A 19,461-nucleotide genomic window follows, 5' to 3' on the forward strand; every position below is an offset into this window, starting at 1 on the left:
TCAGACCCGTTTAATTCGCTCCCACGAGAGTCACCAAGCCTGCTAGGTACTACTGAGGTGCTCTAACTACTAGGCTAGAGGTCCTTTCGCTCTATAATATCGTATTTGTATGGAATTCAGTCGATTGATTGTGAAATATAGGCCACAGGATTGAGAACGAGACCCGTGAAAATTTAACAAACAAGTACACATATGTGCCAACCCACAGACGATAGCAACTCGAATAATCTTTCATGGACGGCAGTACAGGGAGGATGCCAAGTAATCACTACGGGCATCCTTTAAGCCCCACCATAAAAATTGTCCCAGCCTATCCTATCTATGGGCCATTACAGAAGATTTTTTTTAGCGACCGTGCCTTAGCACGTTTTTCATTAGGAAGAAAGCAGTTTACAGACACAATTTCGATGAAGCCAAACAGATCTTGACCAGCACGAGAGCACAAAGGACCAAAGAAAGAGAAACACTGAAGAAACGCACAAAGAACCACCACACGATACTAACCAACAAAGAGGAAGCACACTTGAACCCACAAACCTAGACACAACTACTCTCCTGAACCTGCCAAAAGATACAACCTCGTCAAGGGTGCTAAAGGTCTCAGAACCGCAATGGTGGTAAAGCATCCACCCAGACATCAGGATCATGGCGGCAAAGCATCCGCCCAAACACAACAACAATGGCAAAGCATCCACCCAACCAGCACGACCATGGCGGCAAAGCATCCGCCCGAAGCAACCAACGATAGTGGCAAAGTATCCGCCAGAGCAAAGAACGGCGGCAAAGTGTCCGCCAGAGAAGAGGCGGCGGCAAAGCATCTGCCAGATGACGATAACCTAAGCAACCCGGGCGAGGTGGACGAATCGAAGCAAAGGTAGGCACAAAAGAAGACACTTCCCAAGGAGAGTAGACGACCACCACGAGGACCCTGACCGGCCAGAGACAACTAGGGGTAGCATTCAGCAATGATCCCTGAAGTGACGGCAGCAAGAACCCGCAAAGCTTCCAAGACGACACCTCAAGAGAGGGCCCAACGCCACTAGCGCCATCATCATTCGACCAACACGGTCAAGGCTTTCACATGGAAGATCACTAGAGGGGAGGGGAAAGGGCAATGAATGACGCCTTCAAGAAGGGAAGCGACGCCCGGGGGCGTTGCCATCATTGACCCACAAACAGGCACAAGGCTTTCGCCTACACCCCGTTCCCTTCCTAGAAACCACAATTGCCACCAGGAGCACGGGGACCGCCGGGCGCCAAGGAGCCGAAGAATGCCGCCACAAACACGAGCCAGGATAACTAGTTGGCCGGTCCCCCCGCCGGTGAAAGATGGCGCAGCCACCAGAGAGGGGTTGGGGGGGGCACCCGTCCAGTCACGCGGTGGCGGCGCACAGAGCCCCACCCCCGACGGACCTGACAGCTAGGGAGACAGCGACCACCCTCACCGTCCCGCCCACCGGCAGCGAAAGGGGCGGCAAGGGGAGGGACGCAAATCCGGCTGCCAGGGAGGCAACATCCTCCCAACTACGGTCCCCTATCCTCCAGTCGGCGGAAGGGGTAGTACGCGACAGTCATCATTGGTGATTGATCCCCACGCTAAGGATGTGTAGATCCGGACTCAGGGGAGGTAGATCTGCCACCGGCGGCCGGCGGTGCCTAGGGTTTTGCAGAGTGGAAGGGGAGAGGGAGAGCGCGACACGAGGGCTGGCTTCGGCGCCGCCACTGGTCGCCGCTAGTGGCGGTGGCAGCGGCCGTCGAAGTCAGGCAGGTGGGGTTGGCGTGGGGGGCGGCCGGGCCAAGAGGTTGGGGTGGTGTTGGTGGCTACGGGATCTCCTCAAGGATTCTGATCCATTACAGAAAATTAATACATAAAGCAAAATAAATGGTGAGCTCCAAATAAACCCGTCACCGGTGATGGATGTTTCTAAGGCCTGTCACATGTAATGTGAGTGACAGACCCTGACAACATCTGTCACTGTTAACTTATTGAAGGTGACAGACCTTGATCGGCCCGATCGGCCTCTGATCAAGAGGCCTGACAGGTGACAGGCGTTGCTAAGGCCTGTCACGTGTGACCATACAAGTGGTGCGCTTCACTTGTCCGCCACATTTCCCAATTCACCAATCTTTAAATTTCAAGTATTGTTGGTCTACCGATCTGCTCTGAGATGTACCCTTCCAGGTAGTGGACTACATCATATATTACTATATGTTGGCAAGTGGTACTTTACATAAGGTGGAGTGGTTTGACCATAGATGGGTTTTACATAGAAGTTAGGCCATTCCCAATTGGGAGTTTTATTTTGCGGTTTTCAAGAGTAATGCATCATCTAAAGAATTTTGGAGTGATGAATGAAACAAGGCCTCCAATGCGCACTTTCATAGGTGAGCCATTGAATTTAATTGTGATGCACATGATTGAAAAAAACAGATGAAATGAAACCCTTTAACCCCCCAATGTAAATTTCAACACGTTTCGTAGTTTTGGAAACAATATACACCCAGTTTCATCAAGATAGAATGCATCCTTTCTCTATCTTCATAAATTACTTGCCATCATTTTATCTACACGGCACCTAATTTAATGATATTGAAACTCCTATTAAACTTCCACGGGGAATGGCCTTAGTGCCTAAGACTCGTCCTAGTTTTTTTATTTCTTACCTTGATGGCCTCTATATTCAGATTATGATCACTATCCACTTGATGTTTTTCCATAAACATGATTTAAAAGAAAGAGCTCCATCCGCATGGCATAATGCATGAGTTAGAATAGGTGATTAGTGAAATCATCCAGTGATCGGATCGGATCAGATTAGAGCCACTTGATGCTTACTTGGTCATAGATCTAGTTTTAAATGAATAAAGGTCTGGGCCCGTGGACTTTCCATAAAACAAAGATTAATCATGGCTTAGCAGCAGTGGCCTAGTTGAGGCAGGAACTTGCAGTACAGGCTTGCTGTGAGGTCCCTATCGAGTACGTATGTAGTAACTATTAGCTAGCTAGCTTCACATGACATGAAAATTAAACTACAGAGGTTTGGAACAGCTTGGCTGGCTGGGTTATGCAGGCTTACCGGAGTCCCCATGGGCTGGAATTATTCATTCAACGGGACTACATGTCTGCTGGGGCTGCTGATGTCCTTAGCAAGGTATCCTCCTACTCACTCACATCGCAAATATACGTGACAAACAAGATCACCTCTATGCAACTTCAGTACAGGATTTAATTACCCCACAAATTAAACCACACGGGCAGAACTTCCTCACATCCCTATGAAGCCCGACTTCTCCCTTGTTTCAGCAGAATGGTCCTCGACGCTGAGGTCGACGGCGGCAGCAGCTTTGGGCAAGGTCAGAGACGATTGCCGGCGGATTGCATTCGCAGTGAAGGAAAGAGGAGAGATGGGAGAGGCAGCAAAACGGTACGCGGAGGAGCGGCGTGTGTTGTTCGCATGACGCCAAGGTGCTGCGTAGAGGCGGGTGCTGCTGATGGTGGTGGGGCACAGGGGCGGCGGCGACTCGCGGCGTTGCACATGGTGGGGGGAGAGGTGGACCAGTCGTCAGTGTGGGTGCCCAGGGGCCTGGTCTGAACGAGGAAATGGGAAGTTGGGCCCTTTGACCCGAAACATGGTTTGGGCCTAATCTAGGCCTGCAGGGCATTTGGGCCCAGGAGCAGCAGGGAGTGGAAAGGGGTTAGACAAAGGCAGATTCGGTCCAAAACCGAGCATTTAAACTCTACAAGTTCAAACTTCATTTGATTTCATTCAATTATGACAAAAGTATTCATTGAAAAAATTCAACATAGTAGAGATGTCCAAAAACTTGGACGAAAGGTTTCGCTCCATTTTGAGCCACTATGACTCAAATGCTGCTAAGAATGCTCTTTCTTCGTGTAGGGAAGGCATGTTTAACTTCAAACCATGTACAAATCTTCTTCTTGGAGGCTCTCACAATTTCCAAGAGCTCACCTAGTCCAACAGTGACCAAGTATTAATCCTTGACTATTCACACTACTACAATCCTTGACTCTTGATCTCTCATAGGATGTCTCAAGTTAGCAGGATGTAAGGGCCATTCAAATGACTAGGAGATGGAGTAGTATAGATAGGCTAGAGCAAGAAGCTGACCAGCCATGGCTCAACCAACTCCCCTGAAATAGTAACACAGGAAGATCACACCGCAACAACATTCTATCGTCGGCTCATTTGATGCTGGCATTTCATCTTGAATTTACCGTTGGAAAACAAAGGATTTTTCGCATATAAAACACCAACAATATCACACCAACAATATCACACCATGCAAATTTAGATAACCCGATGTGTAGACTTTATCCATCATTTGGCTGCATCCTCCATGAATCTCGACGAAAAATCTGAAGCTAGTGAATTACAACTAACTCCTAAGATTTAGGGGCCGTCCGGGATGAAATTTAGAACCAGGGCACATTTAAAAGAACAATAATAATATGCCAATTATTAACCTTTCATATAAAATGGTGGCACACAATAGCCTGTCCAGGCAGAAGACCTGTTCACTGAGCATGGCCCATTTTGGCAAGCTAAAACCAACCAAAAGCCGATGGGTTAAGGTCAATGAACAAATCTCTACCTAAACAGGCTATTGGGCCACCATACTTCTATTATGAGAGCCTCCAAAAGGTATATGGAAAACTATTTCAAGATTCTTTTATGATATTCGACCAGAGTTTGTGGACTTGAAGTTCTTCTATTCAACCATTATTTTTGGATTCTTGAATTCGTGATGTCCACTATGGAGCATATGTAGTCTTTAGTGTATCTTTGTTGTCCTGTTCCACAAATCTAGCATTAAGTTGACTAGTCCAATTTTCATGTCACTCTAATTTAACATGCAGAATATCCAAAAAATTGTAGCAATGAACAAATTCTATTTCTTACTCCTACAATTTATTTACCTCAATTTTATTGCAAGGAATAAATATTAAAAACACATTTACTCTATTTTTTCACATACCTAATATTGATCAAGATATTTTATCTAATACGAATCATATATAACAAGCAAGCTATCCATCAAATTCTAGCTCGAAATCATGTATAAATAAAAAATCCTCTCCATTCTCCTTCATTCTAAAAAACTCATTTTTCTCTATCTCTAATGCATAAAACAAAGCATAATAACAATAAATGAAGGGAGGATGAAGTAGCTAACCTTTACAAGACTTTGGATCAGTGAAATCCCTACGAAAATGAGGAAAAAAAACTGGGCAGCACCTCTCTAATCTTACTTGCTCGCCATGAAGAAGGAGCTCGAGCTCTCGGTCTGATGAGTGGCTTGGGGTCGGGAATAAAGAAGGGAATCTTTATAAGACAGGCGTTTAGTCCCAATTGGAAAAAATCAACCAGGACTAAAGTCCTCTCATTTAGTCCTAGTTGGTGTTACCACCCGGGACTAAATGATTAATTCCGGTTGGTAACACCAACCGGGACTAAATGCTCCACCAGATTCCCCGATCCATCCTAGCCGTTACAACCAGAACTAAAGGGGAAGCTTTAGTCCCGGTTAATATTACCAACTGGGACTAAAGCTCCCGTCGGATGTGGCTGTCGGTGGTGGCCGTTTGACCCGAGATTAAAGACGACCGAGACATATGTCTCTGGATTGAAAGTCCTTTCTCTACTACTTGTTGACGACATGAACGGACACTGAGTCTCCCTCCGTGACCTCTATTGCCGGTCCGGGGAGCTGCCCGTTCACCACGGTAACCAGCGTCTTATTACACGGCCGCGTCATATTTACCTGGCTCACCTACATATATGGGCATATTCCAACAAATCAAGCATGCAACATATACTGTCAGCGCAGTGTGATTTATGAGTAACATGCACATAATTGTATAGAAAAGGATTAACGGAGGGAGGCGAAAGACATGGAATCTAGTCATGCCTACAACGAAAGTGTGTCGGACAATGGCTGCCGCAGCCGCTGGTAGACCCGCGGTTAAGAGGAAGAAGATGACAGCGGTGGCCGCCACTGTGGACACCGAAGGGACACCCCAGATCTTCATAGTTTGCATCTTGGTTTGGCCAGTTTGCTCCACAATGTTTCGTACTCCTATATGACCATATGTTAGAATTTTTCTAGATAAGTGGCCTGCTCGTGGATGCTGTTTATGTAAAAGATAGTGCAGGAACGTTGACGGTGATAGAACAGCATTAACTGTAGTGTCACCCTACCAACCCGCAATGCTGTCTTAAACAAAGAACTCCATCAGCATGCATGGGACAATGCACCACTTAGAATAGGTGATTATTAGTAAAATCGGTCAGCGATCGGCCGATCAGATCGAATCTTATTAGCGCATGAAGCTTACTTCGTCATAGATCTTGCTCTAAGCCCCTCTTTGGCACAGCTCATCCCAAAACAGCTTCACCGGTGAAGCCAAAGCCGGTGAAGCTAAAAAAACTGGCTTCACCCGGCTTCTAGTTTATTTTAGTCCCGACTTAAAAACGACTTCACGCTACATGTTCTCGATTTGCGTGAAATAGATGAAGGCAAAGTCGAAATGAGCCGTGCCAAAGAGGACCTGACCCATTAAAGTTCTGGGAGCCTGGGACCATGGCTAGTGTTGCCATCGCTTGCATGCGACTTGCCTACTTGTAACTTGCCGTCATCTGCAGCTTAGGTGCCCCCGTGCATCAGATTCCGGCATCGAATACCGGGATGCATGGGGCAGCAGCTTGCCAGCCACCACCACCACCACCTCTAGCTTCAACGCTGGAAGAGAGCTAGGCCCGGCGTTGCAGGTGCGAGACAGTAGAAAGAGGGAGCGTGAGGTAGGAGAGGCCAGCCTGGGCCTCTTGGGCCACAACTAGGAAAAGAGAAGAAGAGGCATGCTGCTGCTAGTGGCCTCAGTTGGGCATATTTGCCCGAAACATGGGTTGAACAAGGAAAGGGGAAGGGCCTCAGTTGGGCATATTTGCCCGAAACATGGGTTGGGCCTAATGGATGCCTGCAGGACATTTGGGCCCAGGAGCAAGGGTGGAAAGGGGATGGGCGAACGCAGATTGGGTCCAAAACCGAGGTGGATTTAAGAATTGATTTAGCATTTAAATTCTACAATTTCAAACGTCATTCAATGATGGTAAAAATATTCATGAACAATTAACCACAATAGAGTTGTCCGAAAACTTTGATTAAAGGTTTGATTATTTATTACTTTAACATTTTTTCACAGTGATTTATATATGAACAACGAGGGATGGTATGTATTCAAAACGAGGAAAACCCATGAAAAACTCTAGGAGCTATTTTTATATATTAAATAGCTCGCTATTAATTTTATTTTATATTGGGCTGTTACACCCTTGGTATCAACATTGTCATAGATTTTGTGAAGCTTTTTGGTTATCATGAAAACAGAAAGATACTAAAATATGGCATTGAAATAGTTTATGACAATTTGTGATTGGTTTTAGTCAAGAGCATCTGATTTTGGTCACTAAATTTTACCGAGACTACAAAGCATCATAAAATGTAATGACCTTATAACGTTTTGATCAATTGTCTTGAGGTCCCGGAAAGGGCATATGTGTTATAGCGTTGGAAGGTCTTTGAAAATACAAAAGTTTCGGTTACGTCTTCCTGTAGCTGTGCTATTGTCAAATAAGAAACAGAAGTGTCAAGAAATGAATGAAAAATAAATCCCGGTGTCAAATAAGGGAGGCAAAAATTTCTAGTGTCATATTGGGAATCAGGTTTTTATCCAGTGCCATATAGAGAATTTTCTCTTGTTTCTAGCATGACAGAGAGAGGCGAGGTAGCAATTGCAGGACAGAACTCATGGGTGCCACTGCCATACGCGTCCACAAGAACCACCAGCTTAGGAGGAAGGCAGTGATGGGAGGCTGGAAGCGGCAAGAAGCTCGACGGAGCAGTGGAGGCATGAAGGTAATCAAGTGTGGTATGGCGAAAAGGAGAGCGAGAAGACATTCTGGTGTGCACTGATGGTTGCATGAGATTTCAACTCACGGGGATATTGGTCAAAGTTTTAGGATAATTCATCATCAGTACAGTGACCGATAGACAAAACCATCAAATTTGCTCGACCGGAATTCAGAGTATTTGTTTGATTTTGTTTTAGGAATCATAGCAGTATAAAAGATTCTAGAATAAAAATTCTAGAATAAAAAATTGAGTGCCACCCACAAAAAAGTGAAAAAAAAATGTTAGATGCACGAACCCCTCATTTACTGAACTTTTTACGATCTGTCAAAGTTAAGTTCAACATAAAAGACAGTCACAGAAATAAGAGAACAAAAGATCTATGAAAAAAATTTATAAAAGTGAAACAGCAAAACAATAATGTGTTGTGGAAGTATACAAGTTCTATGTACCTTATTTTAATGAACAGCTGACAAGGTGAAAATTTGGTGCGCATGCTCGTTGCTTGGATATGGTAAAAGCCAACAATATTTGCTGCGGAGTCAAGTCTACCTGCACGCGATCTGTCCTGCCTACTGTCAACGTTTCAACATGGTCAAAATTCAAAAAAGCTGTCCCAACTTGGAGTTTCTTAACCCCATGCTTGTTTGTTTTTTTGTCCAAAAGTAGATATACGATATTAGTGTTTCCTACAGAGTTCCTTCTGATCCAAACAGGTCTTCACCCTTATAGGTGAACTTCTGGTACCACACGCCTGCACGGAACGGAGGATTAGGGAGTTCATTACGCTGACCTCCGAAAGTGATTACGTAGTTTTGTATTGGAATTGTCCGCAGTTCTGACTCATTTAGCTCTCTGCCGCTGCTGTATCGAGACCTCCAATAGACCTTGTTCTCACCTCGCCATACTACCTAGATTTCTCGAGAAACAGCTATACCGAGGAAATACCATACTTACTGAATGTTAAATCCACAGCTGGTAAAATCTCAGACTGTAAATCGTTTGTGGCTTGTAGTGGAAAACACGAGTTCAAGTTTGAGTTGTAGAGTCAAAACTCAAAAGGTATGATGATGACTCTATGATTCAGACTACGTACAAGTAAGAATTTACGATGTTGGCTTGGGCACAGCCCACAAATATATTATATTCATAACTTGTCATAAGGGCTAAAGTAATTCGATATCTGCATTTTTACCATCTGATTAACATGTGGTTCGTGCAAGGTAAACTGGTAGCACCTGGTCTTCGCATCCGTCGTAGATCTCAGTAACGCCATGCATCTCCTTTTTGTGGTTCAACATGTTTGACACGAGATAATGTTTCATAGTGCTGATGCATTCAAAATTTGGTATGCTCAACATGGCTACCCATCACAGGGATGAAGTGAAAAGTTATCTAGAAACCTACTGGTCATGATTGTCCCATGGTGTAGCTTATGTCAATGTCATACCCTCGATAGTCCGATACAAATATTGTATATTGACAGTTTAGGTATTTACGCTTCCACAGATGAACCTATAAGATGATCTCAAGTGTGTCCACTGGTCGCACAAGACCATGTATTTTGCTCTAATTGTGAGTGCATTAGCCTAAAAACTAATGAATTCACCTCTCGCACCCACAGTGATGATTATATAGCGTAGGAATTTAGTTATAAGTCCAAAAGGGTGATCCGATGATGGTTCTATGATTCAGAGAAAAGATCACTGAATGACCATTATTAGTGAATTGCTAATAATTGCCAACATTGTGATGGGATCAAAAAGTTTTGCATGTTGCAGAGTATATGGGAATCAATGAAGTATTTCCCTATTTGCATAAGTTCCTTTGTGTTTCATATGTATCAGAGTGCTACCATAGCACGTAGTGATTAGAACCTGTACATGAGGATCTTTTTACAGTTTGGTATGATAAATGTATTTTTAATCATGAGCACTTTCACGCATTAAAGTTAGATTTCAGTTACCAGAAAAATCCTAGGAAAATGTTTGTAATGCAGAATGCATTTCAGGTTCTAGATCATCAACTAAAGCAACTAAACTTTAGGTGGTTTGCCAGAAATTACAAATAAACTGCTTAGATATCATTAAATCTTATTAATCCTAAGCACAATATGACGGGGAAATAAATATTTTTGCAAGTCTTGTGATGATAACCTTGTAAATTTATTCAAAAAATCTCTACCAAACTAGTGATTTCATAAATGTGCTTGGTATGGGAGGCCATAGAAGATTTGCAAGAACAAGAGGGGAGTGTCCCTTGGATTCACCGTACCACTTGTTTCAAACCTCACATTCTACTCTTCTCTCTCTAACACAATGTGATTATTTGTCGTTCGTGTAACACCTGGTCTTCTCATCCCTCGTACGTATCAGCAACGCCATGCATCTCTTTTGGTGAACCGAAATTCAGAGAAAGTGCCGTTGAGAAGACGATGAGATTCAGTACAGTGCATATAGTTCAAAGAATTTTGATCTGTAGTGACCTATATATCAAAATTATTTCACCACTCATACTTTTGTTTTTAACGGAAAATTTCATCGCATATCAAAAATTTTGAAAGAATGAGTAGTGCTGAATCTCAGTATAAATTTTAAGTTTGCATTTCTGTCATGCAGCTACATATGCGGCACAGGCCCGGCCGTTGACCAGGTTACATGTCAAAATTGACAGGACCATATCCATTAATTCTGCCTTACAATAATCTAATCCAAAATTGCGTAAGCATCGATCTGAACTCATACATTGGTTGGTAGGATTCTAGCACGAGAATATAAACCGATCCAAAGTTTCCAAACACCTTGTGTTTTACGGCGTCTGCAAAGGTATGTTAGCTTGTTTGCATGCTAAAAAAAATAAGAAGGCAAAATTCTCGTTTGGTTGAGTGACACGATCATGTGGATCTTCGATCGGGTCAACTGCTAAAAAAATAAGAAGGCAAAATTCTCGTTTGGTAGAGTGACACGATCATGTGGATCTTCGTCAACGCTGCCAACAATGACAAAGTCACGAGTCAGACATTTATTATATCTTAGTAGTTTGTCAAACGCAGCCGCTATCAGGCAACTTAGTATACCTACCAAGGTATGTACTATATATATGTAGTACACTGCATAGAAGTACATTGCAGAGCAAACCAGATATCGCCAACTTGCAAACAATGAAGTGCTGGAGCTTGCCCGGCGCATCTGCGGCAATGGCCATTGGTGTCGTCTTCTTCCTCTATGCCATTGTTCCACCAGCGGCCATGGCCGCCGTTGTCGAACACACCTTTGTTGTAAGCATATGCATGATGAGCATCCATGGCCTTTGACTCCACGTTCTATTATTTCGGCATAACGCTGATCAGAGTCCATACTAAATTTGGGCAAGGCAGTGAAAAGATGTACATTTGCATGCTTGATTTTTGTTGGAACATGCATATATGCAGGTGAGCCAGGTGAAAATGACGCACTTATGCAACGAGACGCTGGTAACTGTGGTGAACGGGCAGTTCCCGGGGCCGGCGATAGAGGTCACAGAGGGAGACTCGGTGACCGTCCATGTCGTCAACGAGTCACCCTACAACTTAACAATCCACTGGTAACTGCCAATCCTTGTTGTCGCAAAGAAAAACAACCTACCCATTACAGTTCTAGCATCACACTTTTCGCAATGTCTAAAGACAATACATAGCGTCCACTGCAGTACTTTGCTGGAAATATACTCCAGGCGTGATCGACTGCCTAAGATGGGAAAAAGAAAATCTAGTTTCATTTTCGTTTTCTGAATCTTTTATTCTGTGGTTTCTGTTGCAGGCATGGGGTGAAGCAGCGGCTCAACTGTTGGGCAGACGGGGTGCCAATGATCACCCAGTGCCCCATTCTACCAAACCAGAACTTCACCTATAGATTCAACGTTGCTGGACAGGAAGGCACATTGTGGTGGCATGCTCATGTTTCCTTCCTCCGGGCTTCCGTGCACGGCGCCTTGATCATCCGGCCGAGACGTGGGGCCAGCTCGTACCCATTTCCGAAGCCTTACAAGGAGATCCCCATCATTATAGGTTCTATATTATTAAAGCTGTATTGTTTTCAAATTTGATACTGTTGCTGAACTGCTATTCTTCTGACTGAACTCTTGTTATTGTGACCTTGGTAATGGCAGGTGAGTGGTGGCAGATGGACCTTGCGCGGGCAGACTGGGCAATAGCTCACAGCGTCGATGTTTACTTCGGTGCATCGACGATAAATGGAAAGCTTGGAGATCTTTACAACTGCTCCGGTAATCATGTACTTTTGATATCTGTCCATGTCAGTATGTAACCATGTCGAAACTGACACTCTTGCTGATTGCGCTTGAATTCGAACTGCAGGCGCCTTGGAAGATGGATACATGCTAGATGTGGAGCCTGGCAAAACCTACCTGCTAAGGATAGTGAACGCTGCTCTCTTCGCCGAGTACTACCTGAAGATCGCCGGACACAAGTTCACGGTGGTCGCCGCAGACGCCAACTACGTTAGCCCCTACACCACGGACGTCATCGCCATTGCACCCGGCGAGACGGTGGATGCCCTTGTGGTCGCCGACGCAGCCCCCGGCAGATACTACATGGTAGCCCTGCCCAACCAGTCGCCGGAGCCGGACCCACAGAGCCCAGTGTTGATCACCAGAGGAATATTGCAGTATCGCAACGTACAAGAAGCACTAGGCAATAGTTCATCCAGTGAAATGGCAGTGGCACCTGAGATGCCTGACGATCAAGACCTGCTGACATCGTTCTACTTCCATAGGAACCTGACCAGCCTACACCATCCGCAGCGCCCGCTGGTGCCGACGCGAGTTGATGAGCACTTGTTCATCACACTCAGTCTGGGCTCCATCTGCCGGCGAGGACAGTCCTGCAAGAGGGGTGGCAGCGATGAGACCTTTACGGTGGCGACCATGAACAACGTCTCCTTCCAGCAACCAGCGGTGGCGACGCCACTACTGGAGCTACACTACTACAACACCAACAGCATGGACATGCTGCAAGATCTCCCGGACAAGCCGCCGATGGTGTTCAACTACACCGACCAAGCCCTGATCCCACCAGGACCCAAGGAGGCAAAGCTGGAGCCGACATCGAAGGCGACAGTTGCAAGGCGTTTCAGGCAAGGCTCGGTGGTGGAGGTGGTGTTCCAGGGTACGGCGTTGTTGCAGAGTGAGTCGAACCCGATGCACCTACACGGGCATGATGTGTTCGTGCTCGCTCAGGGGGAAGGCCTTTACGATGCAGCAAGGGATACGGCATGGTACAATCTTGTGAATCCGCCCATCAGGAACACTGTGCATGTCCCAAGGCTTGGGTGGGTCGCTATCCGCTTTGTTGCGGACAATCCAGGTGCGTAAGGATTTAAAAGTCTTTCCATTTAGATGATATATCTAGGGGAAAAAGTTTTCCTGTGACAAGCACAGTGTCACAGGGAAATAACACAACTAGACTCATGAACACTTGTTTTAGCATCATAGCCGCTGCTAATTTTGAAGAAACAACATATCAGAAAAATATATAGGTAACTATTAGTTGAGGTATATAGTAAATATGACAACTATAAGTCCAAGAGTTGTGTTTCCATGAGAAATAATTATTTTCTCCCGATGAAGTATAAAATTTCAAATGCGTTCAGCTTTGACGTTGTTAATTAACCACACATTGAAACAATTTATTTCATGTTTATTTAATAATCTACTGATTTGTTTACATGTGCACTATATCTCATTTAGTCCCAAGTAGCATCACCAATATCTAATTCTTTGCCTTTAATTGTATACAGGGATATGGTACATGCATTGCCATTTCGAGTTTCATATGACGATGGGCATGGTGGGATTGTTCATCGTAGAGGATGGACCAACTGTGGACACATCCCTCCCTGCACCACCTGCGGATTTTCCATCATGTGGCCATATCTAATGAAATGAGTTCTACCATATCTAGGGAAATTTAAGTCCTATTCATTGCGGTCTCTAAAAGTTGAGTAGCAAACACTAGCTTTAAAATAAGCCAGTAAATAAATAATGATATGTATCTGGATATGAAATAATTAATAAGAGCATATAGCTGGTCTAATAACGTTAATCAGGAGGATGTCTGCTTACACATACTTTTAATCTATATTATTGTATGGAATTCACCCGCTGACATATGTGTATTTCAAGAACATTTATAATATTTCGCAGATACATATTTGTTGTGATTGGACCATGGCTATATGTGTTCATATAAACTGTACCACAAATAGAACCAGCAGTATGTGTTCATTTATTGGAAGACCTGGGCAGACCGCCGTTGCGCCCCCTACAACCCCTCCTCCTCCTGTCCCTCCACCTTGCCGCTGCCGGAAGCCTGCGTGGGTGCAAGGATGGCAGTGGTGAGGCCTCCTCTGCCCCTCCCCAAGTCTTCTTCCCCAAAATTAAGGCAACCATGGCTAGATGCATTACCTTGCCTGCAGCCGATCCCGCGGGTCGCCGGTGGCCAGATCTGCCTCCAATCCGACCGAATCTAGTGTCTCCCCAACGAGATCCTCCTTTTTCTGCTGGAGACACCTCCTGCTCCAGCCTCCTCTTAGACTGTCACGGTCACCACCATCCTGAGTGCTAGCGGTGGAGTGCAGGGCTGGGCTCCGGCGATATGGAGTTACCCCAGCAGCCCGGCTCTATTTCGTTGGGGTAAAGTCCTTTGGCGGCATCGCCGGTGCTTGCAATAAAGTCATGCAGCGGGGTCACGACATTGGAGCACTGGCAGCAGTCAGTAAATCATTATACTAATGAGCTCTTGGTGGCTTGACTATGTTGGGTGCTAGGCGAAAGATTTTACCCGGCGTAACGCTGGTGCCAACGGTGGTGGTGTCCTTGGGCATCACCTTCCTTCTTGGAGGCATCATCATAGCATTCTTGCTACATTTCTACTTCAGGGATGTTGGGTGAAAACCCATTTTGATCTTTCGTTCCATCTATGGCAGTGGTAGCTCAACATCATCCCCTCGGTAAAGGCATCGCTTTTGAAGATCCCCTCATGCTAATATCACAATGCACCCTATGGCCTCCTGGTGCTCCTAGTGATGCCTAGGGAGGTGCTTCGTGCTCTCCATGGTTCATATAGACATACACACTTTTTGGATTGGCTGATACTAGTTGTTGGCTTTCATCGTGATTTTTTGTGTGGCGTCCTCCCCTTGTGCGATGTTGGATGGCAGTATGTGGAGCTCGGATGTGCCGCGAAAGGTGTTACCATCGGCTTCAAGGGGAGTCATCGTGTCCCGTGAGTTTTGGTTTGCGAACCTCCCGCCATCTTTATCCCTACTCCTTTGGCCCAACCCTCAGATAGAGAGTGACAGCAGAGCGGCGTAGCTACGAGGAATGATGTGGATGTGAAATGGTCATGGTCTTATAGGCGAGTATGTTGTTTAATGGTAGCTCTAAGCTGCGATCGGTGGTGCTGAAATTGTGCACGTGGTCTTTTCTATTGTATCGAATTGTATCTCCTCCCCTGTTTTATGTTGCTGGAAACCTAGTAATGCTTAGGCCTGCCCAAGGCCCTTCAATGAAATTCAGGTGGATATCCCCCCCCCACCCCCACCCCCACCCCCACCCTAGAAAACAAACTGTGCTGCTATCTCGCATTCATATGTTCAGTTAGTACTAATGGAATCTGCATCAGTGTTTGGATGAGAAAAAGGTACTATCGCATACGGCTATCTATATTCATATTGGCATTCGAAGTGGCACACATCCAATAGAACAAACAAATAATTTACTACATCGACTGATAGATAAAACCTTTGAATTTAGTAGGAATTCAACTCTCTTTTTAGGAATCCTAGTGATATACGATCCAGAACTGGAATACCTCTATGATAGCCACAGGATACACTGGCTATCAAATAAATCCCTATCTTAGAAGATAACACATCCATTCATATCGATAAATATGAATATCCATAATATTAGAGTACATCAACTGGCATAAGCCGATACAATACCATAGTTAGTACTGAATCGAGCATAAGAAAATGATACATCCTATGGGAATCTATGGTAGGTCTTATCTCCATCTGTAATGCTAAACTCGAGCCTAACGCATCAATCATTTAGCTAATGAGGAAAGCTTTGTTGCTTGTCTCATTTCATGGGGGGAGGGGGCTGTACAAGACTATCAAGGTATTCAAATGGCGATATTCAAAGAAAGAAAATGTACTTCCCCTTAATATCTGACGACCCGTCGGATGAACCAATAGATGAAGCATCGGAGCAATTGGTACAACAGTGCAGCATCTCTCAGGCACTTGGAATATCTGACAAGGTCATTTTTGTGAGGGTCGGACAAATAAGTTTGGATGTGTTTTGAAGGTAGGAAAACAAACCACTCGAAGATACTATAGGTTAAAAATGAAGGTGTCGGAGTAATCGCTAGAAAAACATGCAGAGATGGTGCAAGTCGAGTTCACGGAATCTCCTTAGCATCGGAATATCCAACGATGTGTTGGACTAAGCATCTGACAAATTTTTGGATTGATACAAAGAACAGTTAGCAAGGTTTGGAGGAGAAATATGGACATCGGACTAATTGGTACAAGGGTCCAATGGCTATATTCTTTAGTGGGTGTGGGGCACCAGATATCTGACGCCTACCCCAGTGTGACCATCAGATCATTCAGTGCTCAATGGCTTTTCCTAGCCATTGGAGCAATAGCTCCTTGTGTTGCTTGGGCTATTTATACCCTGTCTACTCATGCCGTTGGAGTTGATGGAGTGTGCAAGAGTCCATTGAAGAGCAAGACACATCAAGAACACATACAAACCACCTAAAGTACTAAAGTGATCATCCAAGGCAATTTGCAAAATCTTAGAAGAGTATTTAGTGCTAGGAAAGGCCTAGAGTGAGAGAGATCAAGGTATTGCTGCTTTGTGTGTGGTTTTGGGAGTGAACCAAACTTGTAAGCTTGGTGCTTTGGTACATTAGGGCATTGGTTTCTTGCTGGCAAGTCTTCGACCCTCCAGCTTGGTGTGTGTTGTACTGGCAACCTACTAAGGGGTATCCTGAGGTATTAGATTGGTTGGTGAGGGATCATCGGATCTGGAACTCGAAGGTAAAAGCGAGGACAAAAGACACGGATTTATACAAGTTCGGGCTGCCAGAGTAGCGTAATACCCTATGTCATGTTTGGGGTGTTGTATATTGAACCCTGCACTTGGGTATTGTTGGTATTGAGGATTTGGTCCTCTGTTGTGGTTCTGCCGATCTAGGTACCCTACCCTTTTTTATATACTCCAAGGGGTGGGATTACTAGTCGGTTACAAGTTAGGAGTTACTAGTCGGTTACAAGTTAGGAGTCCTAGTAGGATTACATGGTATGAGTCCTAGTAGGATTACAGAGGAATCCTAGTAGGAGTCCGTCTTCTTCCTTCTTTACTGGTACTAGGGATCTATCCCCAACAGTGTGGAGCAACGATGATGACCTTGTGCGGGGGATGAAGAGACCCTTTCCTTAGCGGAGAAGATCCATAGTGGATACGGCGTCAAGGTGACATAAAGAGAGGGAGTGGTGAGTGTTGCCTTTGTGGTAATCTTCTCATCCATCTTTGTGAGAGCCTTCATGGTGAGCCCAACATCTTGATCGGAAGAGACTTGGTGACCGGGAGCATATCCTTGGTGGAGCTATAACGTGGACTAGGGGTAGCATTTGTCTACTGATACCATGGATAAATCAACGTGACCTTCTTTTCAAACCCACTCTTTTACGTTTCGATATTTCATACTTATAATTTGAATTACTTTACTTTCTAGAGTAGTATCTTGTTCAGATCGGTTGTAGGTTGCAAAACTCTTTGGATTTAGGTGTAAACACTAGATGAAATCATAGTTGCCCATCTAGATAGAATATTTTACTTTATAATTTGTGCAAAGTAGTGGAAATCGTACAACTAAGGATTTAGATTAACTAATTCACCCCTCCTTCTCTTAGACTACATGAGCACCGCTTCGCTACACAACATTTAACGTAAAAGGTCAAAAAAGGCTCTAGCAAAAGAAGAAAGCAATTATCCACAATAAAAATATCCTTTGTTACTGCTAATGCTTCCTCATTTTAAGCTTAAATATTTAAGAAGCTATAAAAGCCATAGACTATGTCGAATTTTTTTTCAAATTTGTCATGATGGTATCCATGTCGTGCAGTAGTTTACTCGAACTTTAAGGCGGCAATGTGAGGCAATCCATGTTCTGTCAGCACTTCGCTGGTAACGGTACTCACCATGAATTTTGATAGACAATGATCAGAAAAAGTACATATTTACAATTTGAATTTATATTACATTTCTCGCTCCACCAGAAGGCGTGTAGCTAGAATTCCGAATCTGCCTACAGCCTAACTCTCACATCTCTTGCACTTTCTCATTTCGTATACTGGACCAAAAGTCAATGTTTTAGCAGGTTAACATGTACAGAACTTGTTCTGAGTAGATGTTCTACGTGATAACTTCTAGTAGCATATGCCCAAAAGGGAGGTGGGATAAGAAATGAAGAAGAAGCGATAGCAAAACAGCACATCTCCAGTCTGCCGGCGGCTACGAATCTGACGATTCTCACTTCGGGTCCCGCGATGACGAAAGAGGTCTCTCAGCACAGGCTTTATCTAAGCTATATGCATCTTATTTGCACGGATATGCATGGTAAAACCCAGTTACTTCTCCCAATTTGCTGCGGAGCCAGCCAGGTCTACCTGCACGAGGTTCATCCTGCCCTTTCAACACTTCAGCATGGTCAAAACTTACAAAAGTTATCTGAACTTCAAGATTCTCCACCTAATGTTTGCATTTCGTCCAAAAAGTATGTATATGATAATATTAATGTTCAGTACAAAGTTACCTCTGATCCAAACCATCTTTACCCGTAGGTGACGTGAGTTTGTGGGATCACACGCACGCCTGCAGGAAACGGGAGATTACGGAGTTCCATTACGCTGACCTCCAAAAGTGATTGCGCAGATAACAGTGATTTTGACCGGGTTTAGTATTGGATTTATCAGCAGTTTTGACTGATCTTGCTCTCTGCCGCCGGTGTCTTGAGAAGTTGAGATCCCTGCACGCTTTTCATATAGACACTGTTCTCACCTCGTCAGACTCGTAACCTGAATTTCTCGCGAAACAGTAGTAACCTAGGAAAGACCACGCATGGCTGCTTGTAGTAGGAGAAACGACTTCAAGAGTCAAAGATCAAAAGGCAGATGTGGTTGAAACAAGCTACATACCAGGCAAAATCAATTCGACATCTGCCTTCTTACCATGTGGTTAGTTTATAGTTTGTGCTAGCTCGTCAACTGGTAGAAAGTAGAAAGTGGTCTTTGCATCCGTCGTACATCTGATCAACGCCATGCATATCTTTTTTGTGAACTGAAAACCAGAGAAAGTGCATGCCGTCGAGAAGATGGGATTCAGTACAGTGCATATCAGCTTTCACTTCAATGAAAACAAGACTCCCATCTCTGGATTGAACTTCTTTCTGTAATGACC

At 44.5% G+C, this 19,461-nt stretch overlaps 1 protein-coding gene across 1 annotated transcript; it reads left to right on the forward strand.

The window, feature by feature from the left end:
- Nucleotides 1–11,070: 11,070 nt before the first annotated feature.
- On the forward strand, nucleotides 11,071–14,155 carry LOC117866969 (laccase-15). The gene is made up of 6 exons (XM_034751274.2): nucleotides 11,071–11,206; nucleotides 11,360–11,511; nucleotides 11,727–11,974; nucleotides 12,076–12,192; nucleotides 12,284–13,291; nucleotides 13,725–14,155. Exons 1-6 carry the CDS (start codon nucleotides 11,090–11,092, stop codon nucleotides 13,862–13,864), a joined length of 1,782 nt encoding a protein of 593 aa, XP_034607165.1. The 5' UTR covers nucleotides 11,071–11,089; the 3' UTR covers nucleotides 13,865–14,155.
- Nucleotides 14,156–19,461: the final 5,306 nt, after the last annotated feature.

Source organism: Setaria viridis, chromosome 8 (genome assembly GCF_005286985.2).
Source record: "Setaria viridis chromosome 8, Setaria_viridis_v4.0, whole genome shotgun sequence".
In the NCBI taxonomy this organism is placed as follows: domain Eukaryota; kingdom Viridiplantae; phylum Streptophyta; class Magnoliopsida; order Poales; family Poaceae; genus Setaria; species Setaria viridis.